At 44.1% G+C, this 25,701-nt stretch overlaps 1 protein-coding gene across 1 annotated transcript in view; it reads right to left on the reverse strand.

Annotated features, from left to right (window-relative positions):
- LOC117645861 (vesicular glutamate transporter 3-like) overlaps positions 1-25,701 on the reverse strand; it is a 51,513-nt gene that overhangs the window by 18,776 nt on the left and 7,036 nt on the right. The window contains exons 4-5 of the mRNA XM_034386384.1: positions 6,454-6,538; positions 3,105-3,295 (exon numbers count right to left, since the gene is read on the reverse strand). Of these exons, the coding sequence (XP_034242275.1) occupies positions 3,105-3,295; positions 6,454-6,538 (276 nt within the window). The remainder of the gene's footprint in view (positions 1-3,104; positions 3,296-6,453; positions 6,539-25,701) is intronic.

Here is a 25,701-nt window from a genome sequence, read left to right on the forward strand (position 1 = left end):
AAAATTACAACTGATTTTTTAACAGGGGTGGTTCGCCGAGATGTGGGAATTTGAGGCACGAGATTTCTAAGATTTTAATGTGCGGCTTTTCGGATGAAATTTTGCAGGCTCATTCGAGATGGCTCTAGAATGGTCCCCAAGAAATATCAAAGCTTAATTCGTTCCAGTTTTGTTTCAAATGGCTTAAATGTTGAAAGCGTACTTTTGGTCGACGTTTGTTACACGCGCGCCGACGTTTGTTACATTTGCGTCGACGTTTGTTACACGCGCGTCGACGTTCGTTACATTCAAGTGGTTTGGGTGGAATTTCAAATTGGACAAAACTGACATCTATTTATAGAAATCGATTCGTCTGATCAGGACAAACAAAAAATCCTAACATATGTAATAGGCTTGGATGCGAAATAAACGAGTATTTAAGCTTCAAAAATGCAGTAACAGGCGTCGACGCCGGGGTCCTGGCTGATTACATCCGATTACATCATTACACTTTGTAAAAACCATCTATTTCGCAAGGAAATACCAAATTTGCTTGTACGTAACAGACGCTGTATGATGTAAATAGGTCAAATGAAGCGGCAAACATGACGTTGTCCCAGTATTTGAAAATGTTTATCCGGGGGAGGTCAAAATTACGCGTTGGCGATTACAGGTTTATGATTGCGAGTTACGGCAAAGCGACCTATTATCCTTGTTTTGAACCTACCATACTCCTGTAGAAGTATTTCCACCGTTGCAGTTTTGTTTAACATCAATTTCGAAGCCGAATAGGGTTGGCGCTTGGTTCGGTGCAGGCACAAAACACGCTTAGAACCGCGAAATACAAATGCCTGTAGCAAGTGACGCAATTTGCGGACAAAACTTTTCTTCCACTTTACGAACGAACGAATCGACTCAAGGTTTCGGGACTTAGGTTAAAATGTAGATTAAAGTGTCCACTCTCGAAAACACACAAAACTTTGGGTGTTTTAACGGCGTTATAAGGAATTAGACTTCACATTGTGTTGCAATCGGGGATTTGGACACCGACAAAACGGCCATTTTTGTACCTTTCCGGCGCTATGTGTGGTACAAGAAGTCAAAAATTTTGACTGAAAACATGTACATGCCTTTCTCTGAAGGTGTTTTGTTGTTACATAAGGGGTATATGCTGATAGGAAGTCCGTGCAAGTGGTAATTGAGCTAAACATCTTTGATTTTAAAATTTCCACATTTTGACGAACCAACCCAACAGTGTTTTCAGTGTGTTGTCCCATTAAGGTTACCTCCAAGTTCATGCAATTTCCTTTGTTGATACTGGGACATGTAGATTTAGTTAAACAGAAAAGTGTCCTGAATTGAAACTTGAAATGGATAGGATGAAATCACTGGTTTTTAGACAAAAGGACCTGAGTCAACATTTTGGCCAAAATGTATTGTTTTCTCAGAGTGCTGGTGAAACTTAACACAAAATGGCGAAAGACCTATGATTGTAGGATAATTAGTTCGGAAGTTACATATAACTTCTATAACAACGCTATAGCGTTGTACCGTACAACGTGAGTTCACTCGTTTTCTGTAAAAAACAACACAAGTCCATCCGTTTCCTGATTAAACTCTTTAAGTCCATTTGTTTTCTGATAAAACCACCAAAGTCCAGCGCGACGTTTTCTGACAAAAGAGCATACGTCCACTCGTTTTCTGACAAAGGCACGTATGTCAATAAGGACTTAGGTCGTTAGGACTGGAAAACTGGTGTAGACTTGTGCTCTTTTGTGAGAAAGCGACTAGGCTTAGGTTACGAACATCCAAAAACGAACACTGTAAAAAACTTTCTCGTAAAATAACGAAATTTTTTTGGGTAATTTTCTTTTACGAACTGTTCGTAATTTTACAAAAATGTCGTTTTTATACGACACATGTCGTATATTTTCGAAATGTTTTCGGCCCATTGTCAAGATTTTCAGCTTCAACGAGCGTGCTGTAAAAAAATCTTCCAAAAAAATATTTTTTTCTTGTAATACAGGTGTTTCATTAAAAAGTTTACGAAATGTTTTCATATAAAACGACAACTTTGCAAAAGAAAATTACCCAAAAAATTTCGTTGTGTTTTGGACAATGTTTTCCGTAAAGCCTCACTGAACTTAACATTTGGGTATTTTGATATTGTTGTAATTTCCCGCCAATTGGGAAGATTTCCCTCTCTCTACGAAGTGATTTTATAGGATTACGATAATTTTGTAATGATTTTGTATAATTGCGATACATTTTGTAAATTGACAAAACAATAATCGTTTTTATGAAACTTATCGTGGTAGTTAATATTTCGTAAATTCACGATATTTTTTTACAGTGATGGAGCTTAGATTGTTTTGTAGAAAAGGAATGGAAACTTTACGTGAAACGCTTTTTACGGGCGAATATTTTTAGTAGGAAAAAGGCCTAATTGAAATTTGAATGGATTGGATGCCTGTTTTGCAAAAGGCCCTACATCATCTTTCAAAATTATTGTTTCCTCTTGTTCCAAAAGGCGGTTGAAAAAATTATTTCCCCGGAAACGGTAAATTTATAACAAGATGCGTTGTCCCGTACAATAGCCACTGTAAAAGAAACGGGAAATACTAACCTTTGTTTTGCACAAAGTCCAGCATTTTTAAAAAGAAACTCCACTTTTTTGAATTTCAATGAATAGCGGGGACAAAATTGTGGATTGTCCCAAAAAATTTATTAAAAAATTTCCAAAACGAATTTTTTTTGAAAAAGGGAAATTTAGGAAAGAAATTTATCTCAAATTTAGTAAAGGGGATTGTCCATGAACAATTGGTTTTTTCAATATTTTCTTTGCCCTTGTTTCCCCCGCTAAAGTTTCCCAAAACGTTTCTGGAAAGGTATAACAGGTATTGTGCAATGCGCCAAAGAAGGGGAAACAACGTTGCATGCGTTTTTAGCCATAATGCACCTAAACGTGCGATGCATCCCGAAAATGCCCGATTTTGTAACGAATGGGAATGGGGAGGTATTGCACTTCATGTGCAATGCTTTTGCATCGCACCAATTGACGCTATACTCATAGCGTTTGGATTCTCAGTGCCGTGGCAAGCAAGCTTAACCAACAGATGATGTACCTGAACGATGTATTCCCGTTCCTCGGCCGAAATGCGAGGGTGGGTTTCGGGGCTGTCCTCGGACACCAAGAACACCATGATGGCTGCGAGCAGGCCGAGGCCGCCGAACACGTAGAACACGGACGGCCACCCCCAGGCGTACGCCAGCCAGCCCGACGACGCCATCGCCACCACGTTGCCGACCGGCTGGGCTGAAAACAAAGCACCAGTTAGGTACTCGGAAACGAGCGGGCCTGACACGAAAGCACACTGCAAGAAACAACCACACAGCAAAAGTACACATATTCCTGGCAAACTTTTTATCAGAAATTTATAGTTCTTTTTAATAGCGCTATGTACGTAATTGAGTTCATCAGTTGGAGGCACGACATCTTCTGAACACCCATGGCAGCCTTGGCGCCTCCAATTGGGCCCTACCAGGCAGGATTCCACGACGGTAGGTCTAGTAATGACCATGTGTTCGCAATAAGGAGAATCCTGGATGCCCACTGGAGAGATGGAAACTGGACGCACATTCTGGCCCTGGATATCAAGCATCCCAAACGCTGATTGACAGGAGAATTGCGGCAGCGAGCAATTATGGAGGTTCCCATATTTTCCCTGGTGCTGGACTAACCGACAATGGTGCCCGTGATCTTGGCTTTTGCCGATGACGTGTTGACTGCTGCCAATGAATTGGAACATTTACGTGCACTGAGTGGTCCACTAATTCGTGCGCTTCGGTGTCAAATTAGAGATCCCTGGAGATACCAGGTGGAACTCAAAGTTTGATGCGAAAATTTTTTTTGTTCCAAATTGTTTCGCTTATAGAGAAGGATGAGTCAAACTTCAATGAAGTAATGAGCAATACTGGCCTTCCAAAGCTTCTGCCTTCAGAGTTCATGTTTTAGACGGGGTATGTTCATGTTATGACCCCAGTAGCATTTGCCTTACACATATTGCAAAAAGACAAAAACAGGTACCTAAGATATATGATTCCCACTATCCGGGCAATGGAGAAGCTATTGAATGATGCCAAATACTTAGATAATCATAACCTCAAATATTGCCTGCCTCTTTGCTAAAGCATTGCAATCCACCGTGAGAAAGCCGAGGCGTTTCATGTATCAATTGGATGACAGATGCCTTGAACTGGCAGCACCACTTTTTCCCTGTTTCATGTTGGATGAATGGGTTTCTTCTGAAGCGAAGCGCCAAGAAATCAAGGACGCACTTCTTGAGGAGACGAGGAAAACAGACATCAAACCAGGTGGGTAGCGGCAGCATATTATACATTTATATTTGACTTCATTTCTTAAATTTTGTACACTATTCAATGATTTTTTTGCAGGCTTCGGCTGATTAAAGCCGCCCCGACTCCGACAAGGACTGGCAGGGTGCCGGGAATGGACCCGGTCCCGACATATTCGGTCGCTTCCATGAGTTGGTCAGTTGAGAATCTTGCCAAACGGGGGTCGACAGACTGAAACATTTTATTGCGACATTCGATGGGTCCCCGCAAGACCTTTTCAACGAGGGGTCGGATGGAGTACGTTTAAGAGCTGAGGTAATAGATGTCACAGACTCGTTTTGCGCTTCGGCAGGGCCCCCGTTGCAATGAGTTGAAGAAATATGAAGAATATGGGTATTTTCGGAATCAAGGCGACGAGTCAAATTATGGGCCTCGTTTCGGAACAATTGAAGTAAAAGTAGGAGACTTGTCCGTATTTTGAATAGAAGGGTGAACCTCAGGCACGGTAATAGATCGATAACTTTGCGTTAATCCCTCACGGGGTGTCTGGTCCGAGGGCCGAAGCGAAGGCCCGAGGAGAGGCCGCCGGATGGCCAAGATGGGCCTGCCCCCTGTCAAACCGAGTTGCCGGCGCAGAGAAGCGGAACCCTAGCTTGTTTTCACGTGAACGCTATGAGAGCAAACAGCGTGAATTGATGCAATGCGTTTGAACCCGTTTCCATCGCACCAATTGGTGCAACGCTTTGGCATCGCAGGTGAGAGTGTTGCTACACTCTAAATGCTCTACAGTGAAGATTCTCCATATTATGGTGAAAATGTTCCATGGTGGTGCAGCTGACTTCGTAACATACCATTGAGAATTCACTGTACCTTATAGAGATTTTCACGAATTTCGTTGGTATTATGGAGAAAATCTCCACCATATTATGTTGGTGCAGCCTTTCACCGTAAGACATTTACTGTGTAAATGTGGGAAAACTTACCTTGCCGTTTCATGATAAACGACTGTACCGGGTCGTTTCCGGAAAAAGCGTTTTGTCTGAACTGCATGATCGAATTTCCCCAAGTTTTATCATTTCGAACAAAGAAGAGAAAGCGGGGTGAATATGTTTCTAGCCGCACCACCGGTTTCTTTGATCTCTCATCTTCAATTCGGTGGAGAAACATCATGATTCGTTCTCATTTTCAACTCATTTAAGGTACCTCATAAAAAAAAATTCCAATGCTTACGCATTGCACGGTGTTCCGGTTGTGGAAATAATGTAAGTTAATGAAAGAAGATTTGAAGTTAGAAATACGAAGAAGGGAGTAAATTTTATATTTTGGGGCTGAGAGAGAACCGCAGCCTTTAAAAGCAAGGCCAAACAACCCAACCTCAGCAACAATGGAGAGGCAGTTTCAATGTGCGACTACTTGTTTTTTTTCAGCCTCGCGATTTTCGAAAGGGCGCAGACGCCGGGAAAATTGTTGCCAACCCCCGAAAATCTATTTATTCTGTCTTTTCTGCTGCGAACCTTTTACTAATGACAGATTTGAATGATGTTTAAATGTCTTGTCAGTGTGCAATGAGCGAACATTGGCATTTTCGAATTTTACGGCGTTTTCATTTCTTTTTATCAGGAACTTTAAATTTTGACAGTTGGTACGATGGCAGTGAGACTGTCATGGAGACTTTTTCTTCATGTTTTTGTTATTTTCTTAGAACAGTGATTAGTTTTTGTCACTTTGATGAGGCAAGAGGTTCAGTTTTGAGGAGTGGCACATTTTTTCTTCGAAACGTTTCTGGAAAATGTGAACGGATAAGGGTGCTTGATTGTTGCAAATTTATGTTTTAGTCGTTTACGGAAAATTTCCACGATAAATTTTTTAGATTTTCTGGACTTTTTATTGTATTATGAAAAGGATTAATATGGCGGGAGCGAAATGTCCATTCTGGGGGGTCCGTAGAAGAAGAATTCTGAGCCCCGGGCAATAGGGGTCCTCCTTCGTCGGAACCCCTAAAAATGCTATACTACCCTTTTGCAATTTATTACTATTGCACTTAAAAACTTCAGCCTTCGTAGACCGAATTTTTAGCAAAATTTTTAACATGCAATCCTGTTTTTTTTACGTACTTACATGCAAGAATCAAGGCGCCAGCACGAGATCTCTCTGCCAGAGGAACCCACCGGCCAAGCAACGTGTACGAAGTTGGGTAAACACACTGTCAACAAAAAAAAAACACCTTATTCGTCAGTGTTTCGACCTGCAGGTATCATTCATAACGAGCAGCCCGCGCGAGCGAGTGGAGGACTTTATGAGGGGTTCATCAAAACGCCGGTGCTTTGCGGTCGAGTACAAACCCAAATAGCTTCTTCGTACACATTTACAAAGGCATGTGCTTCTGAGAGCATGTTAGGCATGGAATCGTGTGTACTTGTTAATGCATACAAGTCACGAACTAGGTGGACGGATATGTGATCCATGCAGCAGAAGACAGGGACTGTTTTCTCATCATTTTTCAAGAGAAACAAAAAAATGTTTGAAGGGAAAAGTGTAACTACCAAATTAATGATGAAAATGAACATTTGTCAAAAAAAGCATAAATGATAACTAAAAAATTTCAAAAGTGACTTTGCACACGCTTTGTGATTTAAATCTACCGACAATGGACCACGGAACCAAGTTCCCTTAGTGCTATCAAACGAGGTGGAGTTCGGAGAAAATTCAAATTGAGGTCTGCGGAGTCTTTGAGTGCTCTGCTGAATTTAAGGAGTAGCCTCTTTTCTCTGACTTCACTGCTAGAAAAAACACAATAAAACCTACAAAAATTTCTGGAAAATTCTTTACTTGGTAAAAATTGCACACTGCAAATCCAAGTGTGGGACAGGGATGCACTAGATAACTTGGGACAAACTGCCCACGTTAGAAAGCGTGGGACAGACTGTTGTCACACCGATGCATTAAGTATACACTGAAAATAGAATGGTCGGACACATGGTCAGATTGTAGCGTGACAAAAAGGCACACCAAAAATTGGCGTGACGGGCAATTCACTCTGAAAAACGGCATGACGTAGGACAGAGATGTACAGGGCAGTAGATTCGCATCTTGGGGTCATTTTCCCACCTATTTGCACTTCAATTTATAATATTGATTTCCAGATTGGATTTGTGCTCTAAGCAGACCACCGCTGTATGAAGAATATTTGGTTGGTTGATGGAAACACATGGTATGTGAAGGGCGGATATGTTTCATATTATCATATCATCATTTGATGACTTCAGCTCATGTTTGTGTTTTGGATACATATGTTGATTGTAAGAGAACAAAAATCACATACAATCCTGTTTCACTTCTTCTTACTGCATATTTAGAAAGTGGAAGCGTGCAACAAGCTATGAATGATTATGCAGGGAATGTTGAGGTCATTACAGATTTCAGTTGCACCAAGGACTGAAATACAAGGAAGTTCTTCCGAAGTTTCAACTCCCACACTTATCTAAAATTGTGCAGAATTTTTTAATGGTGATTGACACGTGGAGGGCGAATAACATGTTATTCGCACGTAATATGTTATTCGCCCTCCACGTGTTATTTGCACTCAACAGGTTAGGGCGCATAAGCAATCAACAAAAGCAAAACAACAAAAACAGTAAACATGGCTACTCCTCTTAGACAAACGAAACATTGAAATTGTTACTTTTGTGTGCATTTCATCTCGCCACGGTCAACGATAGTGTGCACTGTAAATGTCTTACGGTGAAAGGCTGCACCAACATATTATGGTGGAGATTTTCTCCATAATACCAACGAAATTCGTCAAAATATCTATAAGGTACAGTGAATTCTGAACGGTATGTTACGAAGTCAGCTGCACCACCATAATATGGAACATTTTCACCATAATATGGAGAATCTTCACTGCAGAACATTTAGAGTGTGTGTCTGTCATGTTTTATCGTGTCGCAGTACTTTTGAAAGGTTTGAGTGCTCTCGGGCCATTTCAAAACTATTGAAGTGTTGTTCTGAGGAAGATTTTGAAGAGGGAGCGGCGTGATGCGGCAGGGCCAGGCTAGGGCTCTGAGGCTAGCTCAAGTCTTCCTGATTTGAGAATGAACTGAGACCCCTTGCTGTGTCAACCCTTTATCAAGAGAGTGACTCAGTGATATCCAGCTTTTTGTGTTGATATAAGTACCATTTTCCAAGTCTCAGGAATCTCTGGCCAAACCAAAGTGATTCAATAGTTGGTCAGCGGCATTGACTCGAAACCAGAAAATACAGATGCAGGTCTTGTTGGCTGAGCGATAGCGAAGCCCGTTACTCCAGTGCGGTTGAAAAGTTTTGTATGTCTGTCTGTGTGTGTGTCTGTGTGTGTGCGCACACTACTCCTCCTGAACGGCTCGGCCGATCTGGCTGAGATTTTGCAGGCTTGTTAGATATGTTCTTGGCTCGGCACACGCGAAATTTCACTATCCTAGCTCATGTGGTTCAGTTTTTAAAGCCAAAAAACACCTAAAAAACGGCGAAAATCGAGTTTTCTGCAGGCAGATCACTTCTGTCTTGAAGAAAGGGGGGTCTGGGGGGCGGAGCCCCCCGGCCTCGACAAGTTGAAAAGTTACAAGGGTCAAGGTCGTGTTATCTGTAGATGAAGCAACTCTATCAAGAATGAAGGGGGGTCTGGAGGGCGGAGCCCCCCAGCATGCAACAAGTAAGAAGTAACCGACGATGGACAAGCCAATGCCTGCCGGCCAAGGTAGGTACGCTAGGCGCGGATTGGGGGAACAGGCCGCGAGACATCGCGAAGCCTGTTACGACAAGACGCGGTCTAGCGTAAACCTACCTTGTATTTAACTGGTCCAGTTCTACTTTTCATAGTATAATTGCTGTGATTTGAACTGGGGATCCTAGGCACAGAAAACTATTGTATGCACATTTATTTTTCTGTGAACGGGTATTGCTTTCCAAGCCAAATTATTGCATTTCTTTTGCAGCGCCAATTTTTGGCGTTCTGGTCTGTGGGGCTCTGGGGAATGGAACGCCAAATTTTGGCGCTCTCTGTGGAACGCCAAATTTTGGCGCTTTGGAAAAGACGCCACTCCAGTGGCGAGGAAACTTGCCACTGGATTTGGAGTGTAGAGCTACTAGCCCCCTGCAAAAGAAACAACATGTTCACTCTCTGAAGAAGTCATTAAGAAAGAAAACCAAAGGGAAAATGTTAGCATTCTCTCTACGGAAATTAAAAAGGAAGATAGGGGATTTTGTTCAAATCATTTTGCCTACTAAAGAAAAAAAAAAATCTTACGCTACTGGTGAAGTTGAGAGTTTAGCTAAGGCATATACTTCTCTCGTTTTCATTGTCATGGGAGTAATCTGTCTATGTGCCAATTGCTTGATTGCTGTTGCAGCCACTAAATGAATATCTTCCAGAGGAGCATCAAGGACCTACAGTCATTGCAGAGAGCAGGAGGAGCCCTGGAGATCAAGCTTCGTATTATTCTCTTAAGTCAAGGTTTGAGCCAAGTGATTCGGTAAGACTTTCAACTGCACGATGTTTTGAATGTAAAATTTTGTAAGGGATCACAACTGTATTCACATTACTTCCTTTCAGGCATCAGAAACTACTGCTACTGCCATAGTGTCGCCCATTAAAATTCTACTGGATATTGAAAAGAAAAAAAATCCGACTGTTTTAGCTCGTAGAAGGAGAAGCCTTTGTTTGGTCCAGGTGAAGTTGAGAGGTCAGCAAAGGTGTAATTGCCACTTCTTGTTTTCATTGGCAATGAAGTAATCTGTCTACGTGCCAATTGCTTGATTGCTGTTGCAGCCTCTAAATGAGTATCTTCAAGAGCATCAAGGACCTACCTACAGTCGTTGCAGAGAGGAGGGGCCTCGTATCTGGGACCAGACTGTCGTTTGAAGAAAGCCCCCTAAAATGTCCTCGATAATGAGAGGACCTGGCAGTAATGCCTTCCCACGTGAAAATGTACGGCAGTAAACGGTCTGTACTTCGTCAGAAATTGCCAGACGGTGGCAGTGCCCCGGTCTTCCCCCGGTGTGCCAGGCTTGAGATGACAGTGGCGCGACCAGCCGACCACACTTAGCTCCAGTTACGACCGTGGACGGTTCCTCGGTGGTCTTAACCGGAACCGAAAAACGTCAGCCCGCCCGTCGGACTGTGTGCTGAAGACAGTGCGAAATCGGGCCGAATACGTGTCATTCTTGCGACGAAGTTTAGACCACCTTGGGGCATTCCATCCCACATCGGCCACTTTTTGTAGGTCACCATTTCGGATCACGATGAAAATTTTTTGTGGGTAGACCTTATCAAAAAAACATTCTGTGCAAAATCTCAGCCAGATCGGTCGAGTAGTTCCTGAGATAGGCGCCCTCAAAGTTTTAGTAAAAACTCATTTAGGTGGTTTGAGCAAATTCGCATTTTTCACGTTTTGGCCGATAACTCCGTCACTATTCGAGCTACGATGATTCCCGGCACGGTTTCTAAAAGGGAATACTGTGAGGATTCAGAAAATGTTCTTAGATTTGAGATACGACTAGGTAAAGGTGGTGAAAAAAGTGAAAAATCGCAGAAAATTTGTATTTTTGGACCAATTTTTAGTGAGATTTCCGGCCTATGCCCATATCGTGAAAATCCAAACCGAATAGCGGAAATTATAGTCCATACCATGCCCAAACACGCTACGATCTCGGACTTGTTGGGTGTGGGTCTAGTTTCGGAGCTGCAGCGACTTGAAAATTCGTAAAAATAGGTCAAATTCTGTTTTTGGCCAAAGTGCACGCGGGCAGTGTTTTTTTGAACAGGCTCCACGCGGCATGGGTAGCTTTGTTCAGATACCCTTTTTGCCCTTTATTTGAAGATTTAAGGTTCCCCATTTGAAAAAATGCATCGAAAATGTTCGAACAAGTGCCCTGGATCCACGAAAAACGAAAGCGGGGAACGCCGCAGGGGGTAGGAAACCCCAACTGGCACGCCCGTACGCCGCCCGGTCTTCCCTACTGCACAGGCGCTCGGGCCACTTCGGTGGGCCCAGCTATGGCACTGTCTTTCCTCTCTCTCTCTCCTTTTCCCCCCCCCCCCCCCCCGTTCCCCCGCGGCCATCCCGTCCAGGTAAGGCTGGCCGTCGACGGTGTCCGAGACCAAGTCGCGGCTGCCTCTCCGTACACCAACGCAGCACAGGGCTCTGCAGACTGATTCCGAGAGTCTTTTTCGTCGGTCTGTCTCTCTCGCACCTATACGGCATGGCACACCCCGTGGGGCGAGAGAGACAGAGCGACGAAAACGACTCTCGGCCGATGACCACGCCGGGCGTTTCGGGAGACGATCGGGACGGTGTCCGAGGCCTTGCCTAGCCGCGGCGGGCTGCCGCGGAAGGGACGAGGAGGTGGGGAGGGGAGCGGGAAGGGAGGAGAGTTGGAGGGATGCAGGGTGGGGGTGGGGGTTGTGCGCGTGCGCAGAGCGCAGCCTACAGCAGTGTCAGCGGTTGTTTGTTGTTGTTTGGGGTGGGTGTAGTACATTGTGCAGACGCTAGTGTTTTTTCACCCTTTGAAAGTCCATGAAAGTCCTGAAAAATGTCTGAACAGAGACCTAGTAAGTACCTTTCAACTGCCTAAAGGCTGTTCGTTGACATTGTCCCATCTCTCATAAAGTTTTTCTCATCATTTTCTCAGAAACCCCCGGTGGTCGTAACCCGACTTGTTGCAATCCGTTCAATCGGCACAAGTCAAAACAAAAACTTCCGACCCGTGGTCCTATTGTGATTAGTGACTTTGACGCGGTCCGTGTCAATGGTCTTGCACCTTTCGTGGGGCAGCTCTGGTGCTACCGTTGTAGCGTCACTGACGGTGATGTAGATGTTCGCTTGGACCAAGACCCTGACCCTGCCACAGGTGCCCGCCCCCCTGACTTTGATGATGCTGGTCATGCTGGTGCTAGTGCAGGTACAATACCCAGGAGCTCAAATAATTTAATCACTGTTTGTATTTTTTTTTAAGTTAGTTGATGCAAATGTTTTATGACACATTTTGGGTCTCTGTTCCTCAATTCTTGATACCATTCCACCTGTTGAGCCAAAGGATGATGATGTTGATCCTAGTCGGACACCGTCGACGGCCTGCCTTACCTGGACGGGATGGCCGCGGGGGGGGGGGGGGGGGGGGGGGACAGAGAGACACTGCCATAGCTGGCCGACCGAAGTGGCCCGAGCGCCTGTGCAGTAGGCAAGACCGGACGGCGTACGGGCGTGCCAGTTGGGTTGCCTACCCCCTGCAGGCGTTCCCAGCTTTCGTTTTTCGTGGATCTAGGACACTTGTTCGAACATTATCGATTGCATTGTTCAAATGGGGAACCTTAAATCTTCAACTAAGGTCAAAAAGGGGTATCTGAACAAAGCTACCCATGCCGCGTGGAGCCTGTTCAAAAAAACACTGCCCGCGTGCACTTTGGCCAAAAACAGAATTTGACCTATTTTTACGAATTTTCAAGTCGCTGCAGCTCCGAAACTAGACCCACACCCAACAAGTCCGAGATCGTAGCGTGTTTGGGCATGGTATGGACTACAATTTCCGCTATTCGGTTTGGATTTTCACGATATGGGCATAGGCCGGAAATCTCACTAAAAAATGGTCCAAAAATACAAATTTTCTGCGATTTTTCACTTTTTTCACCACCTTTACCTAGTCGTATCTCAAATCTAAGAACATTTTCTGAATTCTCACACTGCAAAAAATCAGTGTCAGATACGGATCATGCTACGGCGTTCCGTATACCCCCTGAAATGGTGATACGGCCATCTGCCGTATCACTTCTCCCATAAGAGCCTGTGCTTTGTAAAGCGTGGTACGGAAATTTAACGGAAAATGTACCACTAATTTTACACCGGAGGTTGCCGTTTCGGTTTTCCGTTTGTGAAATAGTCCAAAATGCTCTACGGACAGTGAGGAACGGACGCTCCGTAACGCAAAGTTCTCTGACGAAACGCATGAAACGGTCACTCCGTAGGGATACGGACTGGCCGTTACACGTTATCCGTTATAGAAATTTGAGTTACGGAGTGTCCGTTCCTCACTGTCCGTAGAGCATTTTGGACTATTTCACAAACGGAAAACCGAAACGGCAACCTCCGGTGTAAAATTAGTGGTACATTTTCCGTTAAATTTCCGTACCACGCTTTACAAAGCACAGGCTCTTATGGGAGAAGTGATACGGCAGATGGCCGTATCACCATTTCAGGGGGTATACGGAACGCCGTAGCATGATCCGTATCAGACACTGATTTTTTGCAGTGCACAGTATTCCCTTTCAGAAACCGTGCCGGGAATCATCGTAGCTCGAATAGTGACGGAGTTATCGGCCAAAACGTGAAAAAGTGCGAATTTGCTCAAATCACCTAAATGAAGTTTTGACTAAAACTTTGAGGGCGCCTATCTCAGGAACTACTCGACCGATCTGGCTGAGATTTTGACAGAATGTTTTTTTGATAAGGTCTACCCACAAAAAAATTTTCATCGTGATCCGAAATGGTGACCTACAAAAGTGGCCGATGTGGGATGGAATGCCCCCCTTACGACCGACGCTGGCCGCCTCCAAAGGATGAGAAATTCAGAGGGCGGATCGGGAAGGTGTCTCGAAAGGGCTTACTGTCGTCTTAAAGTTGGGACGGCTGTGTGACCGGTGTGACCGCTGCCGCGAACCATAGCGGGGCTCTCCGACGCAGGGTTCATTTGTGTCTTAAAACTACGACCACAGCAGAGCACCCCGCGCAGCAGCACCGCACTCCCCAAACAGGTCTGAACGGCGTCTGAAATTTAAGACCATGGCAGCGTAGGCACGCGCACTCAAGTGTATGAACTTCGTCTTAATTTCAAGACCATTTTCAGGCGCGCCCTCGTGCTCCCCACTAAAATTGGCTCAGTGCTGGGAAGGAAAGGGGAAAAGAAATCTATTTTGAAAAGTTTTTTTTTTTAATTTATTTTATTTTACTCAAGCTCTAGCTGGCTGAAAGGATCCACAAGGTGGATGTTACCTTGATCAAATAAAGCAAATGACACATTGTAAACACTTCACATTTATGAGATCCAAGTCTCCAATAGAATTGTACTGAAAGTACCTGTCCAATATCCGTAGGCAGATCTGCTGATTTCATCAATAGTGTATAGAAATTAACAGATTTGCGAATAGTTTCAACAAGAGTGAGAATCTTTCCATGAGCAGTGCCGTCATGTCTTATATATCGGCAGTAAGCTGAAACTCTAGAACCAGTGTGTTCAGAGTACGACTGAGTATGTAACAGAAAAATGCTTCCGTTACCAAATTGAATGAGTGGGAAAAATTGCATGCTTGGCTGACTTGTTTTGATGCAGAAAGGAACATCCAACACAAACTAAGCTATAACAACAAAACTGGTACCAAAGTATTTTTTTTTTTCAATTATAAGGAATTGCTAGTATTTATGGTCTTCTCATAACCAATTTCCCTAGTGGTATCCTTTGAACTCACTAAGTTTTAAAAAATGTAAAAAACCTTATTTTGTATACTTTGCAGGATTTGTTGACCGCAACACTGCAAAGGGAACATCTGGCATGAAGATTTCTACGATTGTCAGAACTTGGATATACTACACTCAGCATAAGCAAGAATTGAAATTAAAGAGGCTTGCCAAGGCTGGAAGGCAGCAAGGCCAAGAGCAGCATCTGCCTCAGCAACATGGGGTGCAGCTGCCGCAACAGCAAGACTTCCAGCAACAACAAAACTTGCAGCCACAAGACTTGCAGCAGGAAACAGTGTTGCAGCAACAACAACAAAAGCTACTGGATGAGGATGTACACATCAGGGCCTCCCCCTTTGACATTAACTCTAGTCACAAACTTTGAGATAAATGGGGAATTTGGGGGCTCAAGAAATATCACAACATTGGCTAATATGTAGAGATTGGGTGAACTGTTTGCTATCCGAACCGAACTTGCTCTAATCGAATCAACGCGTTGTTACACTACAAACCTAACTGTCTACTAAGTACACACTTACAAATGCATGCTTGCAAGTTACACACTGACAAACGCTTGCTTGGCCAAGTACACTCTTACAAATGCACAGTAAATTGAAATGGCAGAATCCGTAACGGTTCGGCACAGAAACCGCCAGTAAATGATTCTGAATTTGGTAGTCACAGAAACTGACAAAGGCTCCACAGAAACTGGGATGGGCTCACAGAAACTGCTAAGGGGTTGCGGTCTTGCTGACCAACCTAACCTCACTGTGTCTCTGGATGCTTTTGTTGTTTTGGACATTATTTACATATTTTGATGAGTGTGCATACGTTTTCTTGCTTTGACAAGTCTATAAATTAATATTTTCCTTACGCGGTACTTCTACACTCTTTATTTCCGATAATATAACATCTCAAAGTCGCGAGGTGGAGCGAATCGCAATTGACGATTACGGTGCAGTGTTGTCCGGATTCCGTGGCGAGTGCACGGATTCCGTCGGCTGTGTGCAGAATGGGTTTGCCGTTAGCGGTTTTGGTGCAAAACCACCCCGGATCTATTTACCTGTCGGTTTCTGCGATTTGGGGCTCTCAGACCACTACAGATTCTGCCATTTCAATTTACTGTGCAAGACAGTGTTGTCAGTTTAGGGGTTTTGATAGAAACTATTCTTTAAAATATGCTTTGAGTAATAATCAAACACTTCAGTTCGCAGCAAATGTCCTTGAACGCCTTCTAAAAGCATGCGTCACATCAAAACAAGCGAAAGTAAGCTCGAGTTGTGTCAAATTTTAAGGTCGTCCGGAATTGCCCCATAGGTCGTCCGGAATTACCCCAGGCTGGGGCAATTCCGGACACGTGCAGGGCTTTTGTTAGGCGCCGTTGCTGAGATTTGGCTTTCATGTATATCATTTTGAAGGTAAAGGTCCATACTTTACTCTCCTGTGATAGCATTTGACCGAAGAAGCATATTTAAGCTCAAAGATCAAAAAGTAAAAAAGCGTCCGGAATTACCCCACTCTCCCTTTACCAGATTTGGAGGGTACTTCAGGAGTATTGTCCAAACAAATAATCCGGTGGTGCAAATCCCGTCCGGGTCGCACAAGGGCTGCTGCAGGTGCATCATGGTATGGTTTACATGAGCGGGAGGGGGATTTCCGCCATTATTGGTGCTAGCAGGGCACATAGGGGTATTTTTGGAATCGGGGCGACGAGACAAGATGAATGGACCTGGTCCCGACCCCATCGGCCGCTTTTACCAGTTGGCCAGATCAGGATCTTCAAAAAAGGGGGTCGACCGACTAAAAAAATTTATTGCAGATTTCGATCGGTCTCAGCAAGACCTTTTCGACGAGGGGTCGGAAAGGGGGTCCAGGAGCCCGACTTCGTCTATTAATCACATCAGGATTTTGAAAATAGGGGGTCGACCGACTGAAAATTTTTACTTAAGGGGAGGTTCTGGTGAAAATGCTATTTTCTCCTAAATAGGTCCCACTGTGAAAATTTGTTAAAAATTTAATGTCTTATCAAGTATTTATTAAAATTTTTCATTGGGAGGCACATTCTATGCCCTGAATCTATCGCGAGCCTTTTTCTCCATTTAGGCTATAACTTTAAAATCTTCTTGCGCATACTATTTTGTCGTAAAAGTTGGCTTAGACATTTTCACTTCTTCGATTCATTCTTTTAAAATGCCGGCATGCCCATCTCAAAATGTCAATTGTATTTTTATTCGCAAGCTTTCTAACCAAGCATTTCACTAAAATTGATCAAAAATGTACAAAATAGACAAATTTTAGGGACTTTTCAGCTTAAAAAGCTAATAATTAATAATGTAATGGAAGTTTTGAGCTATGCATGCCGGAATCTTTTGAAAATGAGTCGAAGAAGTGAAAAATGTCAAGGTCAACCTTTTACGACAAAATAGTATGCGCAAGGAGATTTTTTAAGATACAGCCTAAATAGGCTCAAAAGACTCTTCGACTGGGTTTACAGCCTGGCAGTGCCTTCAAAAGTCAAATTTTAGTCTCCCAATGAAAACTTTATATTCCGAACAAATTATGACTGTAGGATCCATTTGGAAAATGGCAAGATTTTCACCAGAACCTCCCCTTAAGTTTTCGATAGGTCTTGGCAAGACCTCTTCAACGAGGGGTCGGAAGGGGGGTCCAGGAGCCCGCCTTCATGAGTTATGGGAAGAAGTGCGACGGACTCGTTTTGCGCTCCTGCTGTGCTTCTATTGCAAGGAGTTGCAGTAGCATGGCAAATATGGGATGGGTATTTCCGGAATGAGGGCTAAGAGACAAATGAAATGGGCATATTCTAAGGACAGTTGGAGTAAAAAAAGTGTAAGGACTTTTGCATATTGTGAATAGAAGGGCGGGCCTAAGTCACGATGGTACATCGATAACTTTGCTTTATCCGCTCACGGGGTGTGTGATGCGAGCGGGCCGAAGGCCCGGGCCTTCGACTGGCCAAGTTGGGTCCGATGCGAGGGCCGAAGGCCCGAGGAAAGGCCGCCGGCAGGCCAAGCTGGGCCGGCCCCCTGTCGAACCGAGTTGCCGGCGCAGCGAAGCGGAGCTGGCAACTCGGTTCGACGGAAGGGCGGGCCCTAGCTTGTTTTCGGGGTCGCGGGTCTCCCCTTTAGGGCCTTTAAGCTCTATGGGAAGCGGGTATGAAAAACGCTGCTCGTGATAACCTTTATCAGTGATTGTGTTGGTTGTCGGAAAATGGAGGTTGCTGACCCAGCTTTGTCAGTGGAAGTTTTGTCGGGCCAGAATAATGGATCAATCTACTGTAAAGACGATTTTTATTATGATCTCGAAAAGAGATCTCCTGTGAAATTGACTTTTCAGTGCATTTTGTATAGGAGTAAGAAGGGTGACAGGTGTTTTGGGCGAGCGGAATGTGATGCGGACCTAACAAATTTAGTCATCAGACAACAGCATAATCACAATGCAGCTCCCCACTATAAAGTTTACTTGGGAAAGCGCAGGGAGTTCATACAACACTGCATGGACAACCCGAGAAGTAGCTTCAGTAGCTGACATGTATTGGGATTTTTATGACGAGTAAGTATACTTTTAACCTCTTACGTTCATTACGCACTGCATAAAATTCCGTGTTTGGTACAGAAAATGTACGGAAAATGGGGTATGAAAAAGGTACGGACCTTCCGTACTTGTTCTCTGTGGCCTCCATAAGGATCTCATGTAAAACTTCCGTGGTTATGGCAAGGTACGGACGGTTCAGGTTAAAAATTGAACAGACACGTTCGCACTCTTTTCTACCAGTGCGCGGTCAAGTTCATTTATTCATACTGTACTATTTTCTTAAAAAAAGGTTAAGTTAAGAAAAGTGATTGTTTTGCTGCACTTTTAGTCTACTCAAGAGGCCGTCGATATTCATGACTTTTCGAGGAAGACTTTTGTGTCGGGTTTTGGAATCAAATGCCATCTTCAGCAAGACAATTTGTAACAAACACATTTTTAGGCACGAAGTAGCCTTATAGTATACCCAGGATTCAGCCGGCCCGAGATTCAATTTGTGTGGCCCTTTATGCATTTCGGAAATTTTATATACGATTTTAATGAGATTTTGCAGACTTGTAGAACTTTGAACGCTGATTCTCATGCTGAAATCTGGTTAAAAAGTTGACGGCCAATTTTGAGAAATTTGCTGTCAAAATCGCCGTTTCCATGGCAAAACTCGGCTCGTCAAAGGGAGTGGGGGGAGCCGAGCCGGGGCGGACCAATAGCCGAGCTTCATTTTGGGTCTGTACAGCTTACTCCAAAAGCTGAAATGGCACGTTCGAAATGAAAAATTTCTTTAACTGCAGGTAGACAAGATGCAACAATAGAATTGGTGTCGGTTCGAACGCAGTTTTTCGGGTAGAACTATCCAATAATACTTCTTGATCGGAGTGTTTTTGGACATGCGCAGTAGGTTTGCAACCTGTTTAACAGTTCAACCAACTGTAGCATTTGAAATCTGTATTAATTTTGCTCTCTTTTTTGTTTTTTCTTTGTTTCCTGCTTATGAAAATTCATATAAAACAAATTTTCAATTTTTATGTGATAACTTTCTAAAAAAATATTCACAAAATATTAGCAAAACAAAAGTTCTTTTTTTCTGACATAAAGTTTCTCAAATATTACTTTTTTTCTGTCAATAAAACAATTTTGTTGTTGTTGTGATTCAGTTAGCACTAGGACCACTTCGCTCCACCTCGCGACTTGCAGTGCTCATGTTCCTCGAACAAGACTCACCCGCGTTTCGAAACCATCCCTCCCGAGTTTATGAAGTTTGTCAAACCAACCGTCGTGGTGTTGATACGTTGTGAGTGAGAACTATTACATAGAATTGAAGAAAACATGATTAGAGAACCATAGCCTTTTGAAACAAGCCAAACAATTCAACGTAAGCAACAATGGAGGGGCAGTTTTAATGCGCGACTGCTGGTGCTTTCAGCTTCGCGATTTTCGCAAGGGCGCAGACGCCGAGAAACTAGTTGCCAACCCGTGAAAATTAATTTACTGCCTTCTTTCTGCTAAGAACATTTTAATAATGATGTTCCATTGTCAGAACACTGCGGAATACATTAGCATTGGAATTTTTTCAATTTGCCAGCATTTTGATTTCTATTTATTGTCAAGTTTAAATTTCGACGGGTGGCACATCGACCACATTGGTACCACTGCCATTGGTAGTCCCCTGAGCCACAACTTCACAACACCACTTCTTTTCTTTCTCCACACTCTTACACAATAATCAAATTGACTTCGTGACTCCTAGGATTTCTTGAAATCGTATTTTTGTAGATAATTTTTTGGAATTAAGGGGGAGCATTTTACCTGCAATTTTATTTTCACGTCACAAAATGCATAGGAATTCGTTTTCACCTCGCCGTAGGCGCACAAGCCCTAATTTTAGCGGAATATTAAACAGAAAAAATACGATTTCAAGAAATCCTAGGAGTCACGAAGTCAATTTGATTATTGTGTAAGAGTGTGGAGAAAGAAAAGAAGTGGCGTTGTGAAGTTGTGGCTCAGGGGACTACCAATAGCAGTGGTACCAATGTGGTCGATGTGCCACCCGTCGAAATTTAAACTTGACAATAAATAGAAATCAAAATGCTGGTAAATTCAAAACATTCCAATGCTTATGTATTCCGCAGTGTTCAAACAATGGAACATCTTTAAAGTCCATCATTATTAAAATGTTCTTAGCAGAAATAAGGCAGTAAATTAATTTTCACGGGCTGGCAACTTGTTTTTTCGACGACTGCGCCCTTGGAAGCTGAAAGCACCAGCAGTCGCGCATTAAAACTGTCCCTCCATTGTTGCTGACGTTGAATTGTTTGGCTTGTTTCAAAAGGCTATGGTTCTCTAGTCATGTTTTCTTCAATTCTGTGTAATAGTTCTCCCTTACAACGTATCAACACGTACAACGTAACAACACCACGACGGTTGGTTTGACAAACTTCATAAACTCGGGAGGGATGGTTTCGAAACGCGGGTGAGTCTTGTTCGAGGAACATGAGCACTGCAAGTCCCGAGGTGGAGCGAAGTGGTCCTAGTGCTAACTGAATCACAACAACAACAAAATTGTTTTATTGACAGAAAAAAAAGGAATATTTGAGAAACTATATGTCAGAAAAAAAGAACTTTTGTTTTGCTAATTTTCTGTGAATATTTTTTTCGAAAGTCATCACACAAAAAGTAAAAATTTGTTGTATATGAATTTTCATAAGCAGAAAACAAAGAAAAAACAAGAAAGAGGGCAAAATTAATACAGATTTCAAATGCTACAGTTGGTTTAACTGTTAAACAGGTTGCAAACCTACTACGCATGTCCAAAAACACTCCAATTAAGAAGTATTATTGGATAGTTCTACCCGAAAAACTGCGTTCGAACCGACACCAATTCTATTGTTGCATCTTGTCTACCTGCAGTCAAAGAAATTTTTCATTTCGAACGTGCTGATTTCAGCTTTTGGAGTAAGCTGTACAGACCCAAAAAAACTGATGTAAGAAAGAACGATAATAAAATGCAATACAATACAAGCTCGGCTATTGGTCCGCCCCGGCTCGGCTCCCCCCACTCCCTTTTTCTTTCCTTTGACGGGTCGAGTTTTGCCATGGAAACGGCGACTTTGACAGCAAATTTCTCAAAATTGGCCACCAACTTTTTTGGCTGAGCGATAGCGAAGCCTGTTACTCCATTAGGGTTGAAAATTTTTTTCTGTCTGTCTGTCCGTCTGTCTGTGTGTGTGTGTGTCCGCACTACTCCTCCTGAACGGCTCGGCCGATCTCGGTGAGATTTGGCACACTTTTTGGGTATGCCCTTGGCTCGGCACACGCGAAATTTCACCATCCTAGCTCAATTGGTTTTGTTTTTATAGCCGAAAACCACTAAAAAAACGGCGAAAAATCGAGTTTTCTGTAAGCAGATCGCCTCTGTCTTGAAGAAAGGGGGATCTGGGGGGGCGGAGCCCCACAGCCCGGACAAGTGAAAAAGCTACAAGGGTCAAGATCGCGTTATCTGCAGATGAAGCAACTCTATCTAGAATGAAGGGGGGTCTGGGGGGCTCCAGCACGCATCAAGTTAGAAAAATCGACGATGGAGAAGCCATTGCCTGCCGAAGGCAGGCTAGCGCCGCAGGCCAAGGTAGGTAATTACGCCAGGCGCGGACTAGAGAAACAGGCAGCGAGACATCGCGAAGCCTGTTACGACAAGACGCGGTCTGGCGTAAACCTACCTTGTAACCAGTATTCAGCATGAGAATCAGCGTTCAAAGTTCTACAAGTCTGCAAAGTCTCATTAAAATCGTATAGAAAATTTCCGAAATGCATAAAGGGCCACACAAATTGAATCTCGGGCCGGCTGAATCCTGGGTATACTATAAGGCTACTTCGTGCCTAAAAGAAATGAAGATTTTTCGGCCTTATCTTAAATTTTTACTTGAAATAGGGAACGTTGACGGCCCCTTATCTGGTTTCACACCGTTGCGTGTTATGTCGATTGCGTTTGGTATTCAAAGTGAATTTTCGCACAGGTTGCACCAGCGCGAATGCAGCAGCTGACACATGTCGGCACTTGCCTGTGACTCTGAAACCCCTTTAACATCTCGCCCACATTGCCTCCGACACAGCGGCAAAGCGAGGCCGCACTGGACCAGCCGGCCCACCGAGCTGCATTCAGCTGCTAAAGTAGCAAGTCCTTTTTCGGGAAGACAACCTGAGGGCTGCCGTACGATGTAGGAGGAAGGTGCCACATGAACCGGCGACAACCCTCGATGTGCCGGACCTACTTTTACAAAATGATTATTTTTATTGGCTGAGCGATAGCGAAACTTGTTGCTCCATTAGGGTTGAAAAGTTTTTCCTGTCTGTCTGTCTGTGTGTGTGTCCGCACTACTCCTCCTGAACGGCTCGGCCGATCTCGGTGAGATTTTGCACACTGTTTGGGCATGTCCTTGGCTCGGGACACGCGAAATTTCACTATCCTAGCTCAACTGGTTCAGTTTTTATAGCCAAAAACACCTAAAAACGGCGAAAAATCGAGTTTTCTGCAGGCAGATCACTTCTGTCTTGAAGAAGGGGGTTCTGGGGGGGGGGGGGCCTCCAGCCCCGACAAGTTAAAAAGTTACAAGGGATCTAGAATGAAGGGGGGTCTGGGGGGCGGAGCCCCCCAGCATCCACCAAGTTAGAAGTAACCGACGGTGGACAAGCCATTGCCTGCCGAAGGCAGGCTAGCGCCGCAGGCCAAGGTAGGTACGCCAGGCGCGTATTGGAGGAACAGGCAGCGAGACATCGCGAAGCCTGTTAACGACGAGACGCGGTCTGGCGTAAACCTACCTTGTTAGGGTAGGTTGTACGCACTTTACAAACTGAACCGCTGAACAGTATACTCAGTACACTCTCATTAGCGTGTACTCATGAGTAGCGTGTACCTACGAGTACACTCCCACGAACGTGTACTCAGCTGCATATATTTTGCCGACCTAAGCACACTCTGGCTGCAGTGTACTCCGCTAAGCACACTCTCGTTGCAGTGTACTTAGCTCAGCACACTCTCGTTAGAGTCTGCTGAGCTGAGCACACTCTCGCAAGAGTGTGCTTATGAGTACACGCCGAATAGAGTGTACTGAGCACACTGAAGAGTTTGCAGAGAAGGCAGGTGTAAACGCCAGGCGAGGATTGTCGCAACTGGCGTAGCATCGCGACGCCTGTTAAGACGAGCCACTGCCTGGCGTACACCTACCTTGTTGTTGGCTGAGCGACAGCGAAGTCAGTTACTCAGGTGGGGTTGAAAAGTTTTTCCTGTCTGCGTGCGTGCGTGTCCGCACTACTCCTCCTGAACGGCTCGGCCGATTTTGGTGAGATTTTGCACACTTTTGAGGTATGTCCTTGGCTCGGCACACGCGAAATAGGGTACTTTCGCAGAACCCTGAACCGGAAGCAAGCAGACCAGCAGACGCCAAATTGGCCGGAAACTAACCTCTCTTCGGATCCAAAACTATAGCCGAGCTGTACAAATATTGCTCGCGAAACACATGCACTGCAAACAAGTATCAAACGACTGTTTATGTGCAAGTGTGGCCGATACCTTTGACGAACGTCTCTTTCCCATGTCAAGTTTGGATCTACTTCCGCCAACATGGCGTCTGTGTGCTTCCGGTTCAGGGATCTACGAAAGTACCCTATTTCACTATCCTAGCTCAACTGGTACAGTTTTTACAGTCGAAAAACACCTAAAAACGGCGAAAAATCGAGTTTTCTGCAGATAGATCACTCCTGTCTTGGAGAAGTTCTGGGGCGGGGCCCCCAGCCTCGACAAGTTAAAAAGTTACAGGGGTCAAGATCGTGTTATCTGTAGATGAAGCATCTCTGTCTAGAATGTGGGGGGGTTCGCCCCCCCCCCCAGCATGCAACAAGTTAAAAAAATTACCGATAATGGATAAGCCATTGCCTGCCGAAGGCAGGCTAGCGCCGCAGGCCAAGGTAGGTACGCCAGGCGCGGATTTGAGGAACAGGCAGCGAGACATCGCGAAGCCTGTTACGACAAGACGCAGTCTGGCGTAAACCTACCTTGTAATATAATGGAAGTTTTAAGCTATGCATGCCGGAATCTTTTGAAAATGAGTCTAAGAAGTGAGAAATGTCAAGGTCAACCTTTTACGACAAAATAGTATGCGCAGGGAGATTTTTTAAGATACAGCCATAATAGGCTCAAAAAGACTCTTCGACTGGGTTTACAGCCTGGCATGTGCCTTCAAAAGTCAAATGTTAGTCTCCCCAATGAAAAATTTTATATTCCGAACAAATTATGACTGTAGGATCCATTTGGTAAATGGCAAGATTTTCACCAGAACCTCCCCTTAAAATAAAATAAAACTTTGCAATATATTTTTTTTTTCGTTTCCTTCCCAGCACTGTGCCGCAATTTCAGTGGGAAGCACGAGGGCGCGCCTGAAAATGGTCTTGTAATTAAAACGAAATGCCTACACTTGAGTGCGCGTGAGGGCTGACGTTTTTTCGAGTCCGGTTAAGGCCACCGAGGAACCGTCCACGATAGTAACTGGAGCTAACCGTGGTCGGCTGGTCGCACCACTGTCATCTTAAACCTGTCACACCGGGGGAAGACCGGGACACTGCCAACGTCTGGGAATTTCTGACAATGTAAAGACCGTTTACTGCCTTTCATTTATGTGAATTTTCACACGGGTCGGTCGGCGGAAGTGCCCAGGACCATGAGGCCCCGTTGTGCTTAGACGGCTGTCCGCGAGGGGGCAAAAACTCGGGATTTTCGTGTACACATGATTCGGAAAACGCAATGATTGCGCACGGTTTTAATTGATTTCATGGCTGATTTTGCCTTATTTCGCGACGCACCAGGGTGCACTGAGAAAACCTTACAAACTATTTTCAGCCTTACAAAGAAAGTAGTTTGTATATCAAAGTATTTTGAGCATACGTAAGCTTACAAAGAAAATACTTTGTAATTTACGAACTATTTCTTCGTATAACAAAGTATTTTAGTTTGTTATATGTACGCTCAAAATACTTCGTAAGGTTTTAAGAGTGTGATGTTGAGCGTGATTGCGTGTGATTGTGTTCGGAAAGAAATGATTTCGGACTGATTTGGCCTGGTTTCGTGTGATTCTGCCTAATTTCGGTCGATTTTAGTGATTTTGGCTGATTTCGGATTGCTTGATTTCGCGCGATTCTCAATGATTCTTGTGTGATTTCGGGGGCCGTGTACACATGATTGCGCGAGTTTTTGCCCCCTCGGCTGTCCGCCGAACGGCTTGCCGTCCCGCATGTTTGACGCTCCTTTGTCAAATCAAATCTAATGAGGATTTTATAACAGGACAAGGAA

Source organism: Thrips palmi, unplaced genomic scaffold (assembly GCF_012932325.1).
Source record: "Thrips palmi isolate BJ-2018 unplaced genomic scaffold, TpBJ-2018v1 HiC_scaffold_19, whole genome shotgun sequence".
Classification (NCBI taxonomy): Eukaryota; Metazoa; Arthropoda; class Insecta; order Thysanoptera; family Thripidae; genus Thrips; species Thrips palmi.